Here is a 9439-nt window from a genome sequence, read left to right on the forward strand (position 1 = left end):
AAGATGATAGGCCTGTGGCCAGATACCCGGGACCCTCACCTCCATCTGTCTTTCTAGGAATACTAGTTAGAGACTGGTTATTCTTCCAGCCTTTGGATGCTGAATAGACTATACGAGAAAAGCCCTGCTTCTTCCTCTGTCTAGAGGGTAGCTGTTGGCTGCAGGCTGTTCCACCTCCTGTGACTTCATGGACCCTCCTCTGCCTGGTTTTTGTTTTTGTTTTTTAATCCAATCACTGCCTATGTTGTTCCTGACCCAGAAGGGCAGCTGTCCCCAGTTTTAGCTGTTCTGACTAGATGACTCCTGACAGAGCCCGTCAGGGCTAACCAGGAATGCATGTGTGTGGGAAGGTTTCCATTATTGCTTTACTGCTGTCCTTATGCCAGTGCTGGAGAATTCGGAAGATTCTGAATAATTAGCTACTTATTCTCAAAGAAAATGTTTCTGAAGTTCAGAAGGTAAAGTCAAGAACATGAAATTCATATTCTTGGTATAGTAGGAAGAACACCGGGCTCTGAGACTCAGACGACGATTCCCTCCCAGCATTTTTTCTCCCTTCAGTGTTGGGCAAGTGAGCCTCCCCTAGATCTCAGTTTTCTCATCTTTTCTCATCTGTAAAATGGGAAGGCTGAACCAGATTATTAATAGTTAAGCTCCTCTCTGGGTCTAAAAGGCTATGCTTCCACATGGGAAGTTGTAGCAGAGGTGGAGGCCAGTGAGGTGGAGTCATTCAGCCATGCGTCTGTGTGTCTGTCTGAGGCTGGCCTCCAGAAGGGGAGAGATGCAGATACCTTAGGCTTCCCAGTGACTGTTTTCTGTTTTCCTTTCAGAACATTTTCCGGATGGCGAGGTCACAGCAGAGGGATGTGGCCACCTAGCCTTCCCTCACCCCTCCTCTTCACCCTCATCCTCTCACCCCTTCCGTCTCCTGTGTCAGAGTAACCATTAACACAAAAGAAGAGAAAAAGGAAAAAAGTCATTATGTTCAAAAGCCCTAAACTAAATACTATTAATAATCCCTCTGAGTTTCATGTCTCTGGAATTGAGCTGGTAGAGAACGACAGATTGGTCCGCACCGGGAGCAGCTGAGTTCAGACAGGAAATTAAGCCCAACCACGCGCCAAAGGTGTCTTTATCCTCTCACCTGGGCCTCACACCAACAGACTCTCCTTGTACTATATTTTTAAAACTGGAACTATGAACTCCATCCATTTGCACTGTTCAGACATATATATGTATGTATGTAAAAATTATATATACACAAATTAGCTGCACGTATATACATATATATATTTCTTTTTAAATTTCATATTGATGGCAGTACCTTTTTTAGCTTGTGTTTTTACACACCTTTCACTAGAATTCATGACTTCTCTCTTGCTCTCTTTATTTTGAAACAAACTTTAAAAAGGAAAAAAAAAATATTTTACTGGGAAAATACCTCTCCTCATGAAGGACTCGAAAAGTTTACAACCTGCTTGGGTTTTTTCCCCCCTTTTTTGTATTGAGTGAAGATTCTGGCTTATGGGTTGGCATAGAGTCTGAGGAGCAAGGAGCATAGTTTCTTTATCTTCCAAGAAGCTGCTGGGAGGAGACTGAGGTGTATTTGTCAAGGGCAGCAAGACTTGCAGATCTGCAGGGAGAGTCTGAAGACTTGGTGTGGTCCTCGATTCCAAGACAGCTTTCCTGGCCCAGCTCTCTCCCACTCACGGCTTTCTAGCCACACTCCCCATCTCCTTCTTGCTTCCCGAGGGCCCCTTGTGTGCTCTCCACTGACCTAGAATGGAGGGGAGAGGTGGGCTCAGGAGGTTGATGCCACAGGAACCTGAAACATTTCATGGTTGTCATTTCCCATTTCTCCTTCTGAAGCAGGCAGAGTACTAGGGACCAGAGTTAAAGCCAATACCTTTAGGCACAAAGATTGGACTTAGGGGAAAGGAAAGAAGGAATACCCTGTGTACCTAAGCTTTTCCCCACTCCATTCCTGACCAGTAACCATCCATAACCATTACATTCTCTGTGACTTCCTTAAACAGCTGTGTTGGGGAGGAATCTGACAGTGTCCCTAAGGCCTTGGGGAAATTTAGTCAGTGGTCTGGGCCAGCCAAACCAGTGCCCATCCAAGCCAGCTGAGGACCCAGGAAGGACCAGTAGGGATATGGTCGGTTTGGGTTGGATCTCAACTTCTAATGAAAAGGAGACTGAAGGAAAGCCTTTCTGTCTCTCAAAGAGTTCCTCGTCTCACCTTGGGATTTTGAGACCCAAGAGCTGCACCCAGGGCCTGGAGGGCCAGGCTTACCAGCTGGCATCTCATGTTGGGATTTTGAGCCCTAAGAGCTGCACCCCAGGGCCTGGGGGGCCGGGCTCACCAGCTGGGGCAACACTCTCAGGCAGGCTCTGTAGATACTGCACTGGGAGCTCGAAGTCAGACTCTGATGTTGCTGAAACACATCCACGAGCCTTCTTTTCTTTTTCCCTTCTCCACTCTCTACACAAAACCTCCACTGGGTGGCGTCTTTGGCTTTGTCTAACTGGGAGGCCACCGTACCAGGTTTAGTTACTCCACTGAGCAGTGGCGGGGTGGTTTGAAGTTTCTGTTTTGGTGACTTGATTTTGCAGATCATTGTGAGGCCACTTTTCTTTCTCACTCTGTTACCCTGGCGGCTGCTTGCCCCAGGACAGTTGTCCATCATACAGGACATCTGTCTTCCCTCCCTTTCTCCAAACCCAGTTGGGATCACAGTGCAGAACGTAGGAATGCTCAATGTTTAAAGGTGCAGAGAGCGATCCCCAATTTGAAAGTTTTGATACAGAATTAGCTTCTTTTGGCTTAAGTGAATTTAATAATGAGCCAGAGGGCCCTAGAAAGGAGATCTGTTTCCCCACTCCAAGACGCCAAAGAGGCTTTTGGTGCCAGCTTTTTCCCACTGCAAACAGCAGCGGCTTGCCCCTGTGCCCTCAGACTGGGAGAGGAATGGACAAATCTGGGAGTCCGTGCAATGTTCCCACTGTTGACCTCTGGGTGTGAGGTGTCAGGTGGGGGGAGGGTGCCCTTGGGTCTGGGACCCCTTGGAGCGGGTGCCACTCTGTTCCTTTGGCAGAGCACGCACTCGGTGCTTTGGAGACTGGGCAAGGGCGCCACGCATGGGTGGTTGGCCTGTTGGCAGAATCTGTTTAGAAACAGCCCCTACTGGCTGTACCAGTAAAAGCTGCAGGGAGGACGGGGAAGGAGGGAGCCCCTGGCCAACAGTACCTTTCCCCCTTCCTCCCACAGCAGGCCTCTTGGACCGGCGCGCAGAGGTCACTGTGGCTCCATAGGATCAAGCTCTTTTTTGCATGAAGCAGTGTTAGTGTGACACTCCTCCCCGCCCCCCCTCTCCGCCCCCCCCCCCCCACCCTTGTTCTGTACTTCTTCTCCCTAATCCCTGCTATGGTTCTCAGTCCTGGGTTCTGCCCAGGGAGCCCTCTGCCCAGTCTTCTTTTGCAGTTTGTCTCTGGAAAATGGAGGGGCTCCCCTCCCCCCCTCCTTTGCCCCAGCAGAGCCTGCAGGGTCTTCCTGATCTGTTATCCTCCCCTCTACCACTCAGTTTCTATCCTCTGGTAAAAGCTCAGAGTTTTGTATAGATCAGGGAAAAATGCAGGCCCTGAGAAACCTGTCCCTGCAGAAAGGTTCCCTTGGGCCATGCTTTGGGCTCTCTGCTCTTTATATTTTTATTCTACTCTCCATTTTCCTGCCCTCCTCTTGCCCTCTGCCTAAGCTCAGCCCAGCTGTCTGCTGAGGGCAGCTCCTAGGCCTGGCCTGTCTAGTTTTCTCCTGTCGTCACCCAGGCTAGTAGCTTTGGTTATCCCCTTCTAGCTCCAAACCTAGTGCCTGGAGCTGCAGTACAGGGCATTGACAGGAGGGGACACATCTCTCTCCTCTCAGAGTTTGCCCCCTTACAGCCTGGCTCCGAGGAGGCAGTTTTCCTCAAGGGGACTGTATCCTGGCTGACCCAAAGTCTCCAGACCTGGAGGGACTACTGTGCCCCCCTTGTCTCCATCGTGCTTTCTGGCTGGATCAGTTCAGAGACCATTTGGACTGTTGGAGCCCAGCACCCCACTAGATTCCCCTGCCAGAGTCAGTGTGTCCCATTAGCTTCCCTCTGAAGGGGGGTGGGGGAACAGTGTGGCTGGTGCTCGGAGAGAGAAGAGCGACAGCGGCTGAACTCGCGCATTCCAGTCCTACCACCTGCCTGCCTCCGCTCTGCCCCCCAGCGCCGTGCCAGGCTTCACCCCGGGGCGGCAGCTCAGTCCTCAGCAATAATCTCGAGTGTGGGGGTGCTTAGGGTTCTGGGGAAGGGCAGGAGCAAAGAGGGCAGTGCTGTGGGCTGGAGGCACTTGGCCAGCTGCTAAATTAGACCCCGGTTTTATATCATGCCCCCTTTTTAAGCCGGTGAGCTGGGCTTCAGTTTTCCCCAGGCCATGCACACTTTTAATTTATTTGACAAACTCTAATTGTATTTTCACTGCAGTATCTTGTATTTTTTATTTGTGATTTAAGAAATGTGAAGAGAAAATACACAGACACATAATGGCTAACAGTGTTTCTTTCATTCCTTGTTCTACAGCTAACCACTCTAAAATTGTTTGGTAATGTCACTTAGTGTAATTAATTGTAACATATTCTTTTAAATAAATTGATTTATTGATGAAACTAGTCTATGCCTTCCTAGACTACCAATCCTTTGGGTTGTGTGGGAAGGAGTGAAGGAGGGGCCTTTGAGATTGGGGTTAGAAAGATCCGTCTGAAGATGGGAAGGAACACCTGGCTGGTCCTCCTATGAGGGCGGGAGATAGAGTCAGGCAGGAAGAGGAGAAGCCGGAAGGCCCTTTGCCTAAAGTTCCATTTCCAGTGACTCCTATGAAAATGCCTTCTCCTCCCTCAGGTGTGTCTGTATTAGTTGTGCCGGCCGGCCACGGGCAAGGCTTACAGAGCTCGTTGGCCTCTGCCAATAGAGCCCGGCACTGTCCCCAGCCCCAGCCACATGATGCACTGTTTCATTGTTCAAGTTCGGTAGGAAACTGGGGTCTGGGACCTAATGAGTGCCAGCACAGTGACAGGCACGCTGGGTGGTTGTGCCCCTCCTCTGCCCACAGCCCCGACAGGGTAGCCCTGGATGTCCTCTGTTGTTACCAAGGAATCTCAGGTGCTGTGGCCTGTTTGGCCCCCTCCTCTCTGTATATGAGCTCCTAGGCCAAATCTGTTCTCAAAATCTCAGCGTTGATATTAGGCTGGATATATTTGTAAACCTTATTTTTTATTTTTTTTTTACCCCTGATTGAAGGGGTTTTTGCTCCTTGATTGAAGACCATGAAAGCAAGGACTAGGTTGACATTTCTTTTTTTTTTTTATTAAAAAAAATTTTTTTTTAACGTTTTTATTTATGAGACAGGGAGAGACAGAGCATGAACAGGGGAGGGTCAGAGAGAGGGAGACACAGAATCCGAAACAGGCTCCAGGCTCTGAGCTGTCAGCACAGAGCCCAACGCGGGGCTCGAACTCACGGACCGCGAGATCATGGCCTGAGCCGAAGTCGGCCGCTTAACCGACTGAGCCACCCAGGCGCCCCAACATTTCTTTTGACAGTCTGGGGAGAGACATTTGTTCTGGGTCTCCTTCACTTGGCCATCAGCATTGAATAATTGGAATCTGTGGAACCTGATGATGCAGAATTTGTTTTCTTTAACAAGGAAAGAATCTGTAGAGAAATAGAATTGAAGAGTTGAATTACAGAAGCTTAAGTCCACAAACATTTATTGGCTCCCTGCCACATGCAGGACATCGTGTCTGATACGGCAGCAGAACAAAGGAGACATAAGAGCCACTGTGTCAGCTTTCAGTCCAGCAGAGGAATGAGAGACGAACCGATGACACCGTGTGCGGCAGTGGAAGGTGGGAGTGCCATAAGGACTGGGAAAAGGGGGGGACCTCTGCAGGGGCGCAGTTAAGGAAATCTTCATGAAGAAAGTGGCGTTTGAGGTGAATCATCCAGGATGAGCAGGATTTCAACAAGGTGTTCAGCAAACTTTACTGAACCCATATGTGCCTGATGTTTATAATTGGGAATGAAAAACCATGGGAGGGGGAGGATCAAACCTGTCCAGATGAACAGTGAATAGTCCCATTTGATTAGAAATCAGGAATGTGTAGGAATAAGATGGAAGGGGAGGCTTTGGAGAGCCATGGACGCCAGGATGAAGCGTTCTACATTAAAAAAAAAAAAAAAAAAGCCAAAGTAGTTTGTGGTTTTTTTCATCAGCTGCAGTTTAGAAACATTGCTGTTTCAGAATACATGCAGAAGAATCCATTAAGACCCTGTTCTGATTAGTTGGTCAGTGCTGATTGAAAGGAAGAACATGGGTGTGAGAAAAAAATTATGGAAGTAAAATCTTTTATGATTGAATAACATTGAATGCATGTATCAGGAGTAAAAGACTCCCAAGGTTTCATGTCTAGGTGGCTAGAAAATAGAAATACTTCAGAGTTGAAATGGGGAGAAAATGTTTTAGCTTTGGACCTATTATGATTTAGGCGTGGATAAGAAATCTAGGTATATAGATGTCCAGCAGTTACTTTTTTTTTTCTTCTTAGTTTATTTATTTTGAGTAAGAGCATATGTGTGTGCGAGTTGGGGAGGGGGCAAAGAGATAGGGAGAGAGAGAATCCCAAGCAGGCTTTGTGCTGTCAGGCTGTTGGCTGGGGCTTGAACTCATAAACCATAAGATCATGACCTGAGCCAAAGTCAAGAGTCGGACCCTTGACTGACTGAGCCACCCAGGCGCCCTGTAGCAGTTACTTCTTATTTGTTAAGCACCTTCCAATGTTCTGGGCACTGTTGAGGGTGATGGGGAAACAGTGGTGAACAAAGTGGAATATGTACTCAACATCCGTCTGTGAATGAATTTGTAGGTCGGTGGTTATAGAAGGGGAAATGCAGAGACAGATGAAGATATCAGGGGGTGCTGGTGGGACGAGGGTGGCCTGGACTTGGTGGCAATGGAGAGGAGAGGCACGTGTGCCTAGGTCAACAATAGATTTGAGAGAGGGGACGAGTGGGACTTTGCAGTTGGATTGGCTAGGAGGCGTGAGAGGGTAAACAGTGGTGCCTGTGAGGAAGGCCGTACCTAGACTGAGTTCAGGACAAAAGTTCACTTAGAAATACACACCTGGGAGTCCTTATCATTGAGCGGATGAATGCAATATATTGGAGGGAGACTCCATTTGTGGGGGGCAAGAGGAAGCTGCCTGATTACTCAGGGAAGTAGACCAAGATAAGGTCCAGAGAACGAGAATCTTCAAAGGACCAGACATTTGGCTCAGGTTGTCAGACTTGGAGAAGAGCGTAAGTCTTGGTCATGAGTGGGAATGCCTGCAGTCATAAATACTAGAAGCCAAGGCTGTGAAGGCTTTGAAATTTTAGCTGGAGAATGAAAAGACAAAGGGCACCCTGCAGGTCGGACAGGCTGTGCAGGATCTGCAGTGGGGGAAAGGGAGACCCCTTGCCTGCCATTTGTGCATTTCTAAGCTCTAAAAATACGGCCAGGGCACACGGATGCATTGGAGGAATTATCTGGCTTGTCCCTGCCACATTCCCATCCCTGGAGCCCCCCTAGCTCAGGATATTTTTCTAAATGTCTGTTTTCATTTCTATAAATGGAAGGCTTCTCCCAATCCCTGCTATTAACCTGTCAGCTCCACTCTTCTGCCTCAAGAGGTTCATTCCCTTCTCCCTCCTCTTTATGTTGCCGTTAACGTTTGAACAGTAACTTGATTATTTTCAAAGAAGTGGAGTTTCATCCTGCTTGGTCTGAATTAGGGTATCACATTGTCCTCATTTCTTATCTCTTCTATGGTCCCATTTTATTACTGCCAGCCTCTTCTCCTCAGAAGAGGTGGTAGTGAACTCCAGGAGCTAACAGAACTACCCCTCCTGTGCACCCTTCCTACTCTATCTGAAGTCCATGTGATGCCCGAGGAATCTGTTTATACAAGAAACAGTTCAGAGCTTCCTTTCTGTCTCTGAGCGTCCTATGTTTTGCCATCAGAATACCTGGAGAAGGGGTGCCTGGGTGGCTCAGTCCATTAAGTGTCCATCTGACCTCGGCTCAGGTCATGGACTCATCGTTCATGGGTTCGAGCCCTGCATCTGGCTGTATGCCCACAGCTCAGAGCCTGGAGCCTGCTTCGGATTCTGTGTCTCCCTCTCTCTCTGCCCCTCCCCTGCTTGTGTGCCCTCTCTCTCTCAAAAATAAACATTAAAAAAAAAAATACCTGGAGATGATGAGCACTGGGTGATGTATGGTATTGCTGCATCACTATATTGTACACTGGGAACTAATATAACACTATATGTTAACTATACTGGAATTAAAATAATAAGAAGAACCTGGAGAATCCCTGCCCCAAAATGTTTTGTTTCCTCCCCAAAGACCTCTCTTGTGTCTCCTTCATTCAACTTATATTTACTGCTTCTCTGAGAAAATCTGGCTGCAGCCTTGCAGGGAGGGGCACAGCGGTGAGCAGGGACAGTGGTCTTCAGTGTTTGGTGAGGGGCTGCCCGACATCAGGAGACATGCCAGGAGTGGGAAGCTTCCCAGTCCCATTGCCTCCCAGCTCCCACAGCCCAAATCCCGGGAGAACCCAGCAGTCAGCATGTCACTCTGAGACATGCCCTTTGGTCTACAATTCACCATCTTTCTGTCCTGACCCAGAAACTGTTGTGAGGCCTAGGCGAGACAGCCCCAGGGAAAAGTTCTAGTGTTGATACCCTACGTACACTTATGCCTGCCTGTGACCACACATACCTACACACACACCTATATTTGAGATTTTGGATGCTCCTGGCTGGATTCTCTTCCTTCTAAGGCCCCATCCCTCATCTCTGCCAATCTAAGAAACTTTTCTTCCTGAAACAATGTCCATAGGTATGTTTCTATAATACTTCACATGTTGCTCTCAGTTTGGGGCGGTTTAAGAGAAAGTGAATGTGTGGGGGAGAGGTGAGGGGACTTGGTGGGGATTTACACATCCTGATGGAACAGCTCTGGCCTAAGGCTGGCTGGGCTGGAAGGTAAGTAAACAAGTTTAAAGCCGGGGGCATAACGAGGGCGGGGGGAGCAGGGTGCAGGTGCTGTGAAGTCAGACTACAGCACCTGTGTGAGCGCCCTGAACCCAGCCCTAAGGTAGTTCACGGAGAAGGATCTAAGAACCAAAGCGGAGGGACCTTAGGGCTTATGCAATCCACTTCCGCTTGATGGGAGTCCCTGCAGCAGCCTGCTTGATGTTGGGATATTTGCCTTGGGTCAAAGAACAGGTGGTTGTGGTTGAGCCTGCTACTTGTGAGAGTAAGTGGGCTTTGGAGTCTGACAGACTGCGCCTCCTTCCTGCAGCCACCCTTGG

The 9439-nt window shown here is 48.6% G+C and overlaps 1 protein-coding gene across 2 annotated transcripts in view; it reads left to right on the forward strand.

The window, feature by feature from the left end:
• SNX27 (sorting nexin 27) overlaps positions 1-4696 on the forward strand; it is a 71577-nt gene extending 66881 nt beyond the window's left edge. Inside the window, exon 12 of one of the 2 annotated variants that reach the window (XM_043576327.1) lies at positions 831-4696. In XM_043576327.1, coding sequence (XP_043432262.1) covers positions 831-878 — 48 coding nt within the window. In that variant the 3' untranslated portion in view covers positions 879-4696. Of the gene's footprint in view, positions 1-57 lie in introns of both variants that reach the window. The other variant, XM_043576328.1, reaches the window with a different exon arrangement.
• The last annotated feature ends 4743 nt before the right edge of the window (positions 4697-9439 follow it).

The sequence above is a fragment of the Prionailurus bengalensis genome, chromosome C1, assembly GCF_016509475.1.
Source record: "Prionailurus bengalensis isolate Pbe53 chromosome C1, Fcat_Pben_1.1_paternal_pri, whole genome shotgun sequence".
Taxonomy (NCBI): domain Eukaryota; kingdom Metazoa; phylum Chordata; class Mammalia; order Carnivora; family Felidae; genus Prionailurus; species Prionailurus bengalensis.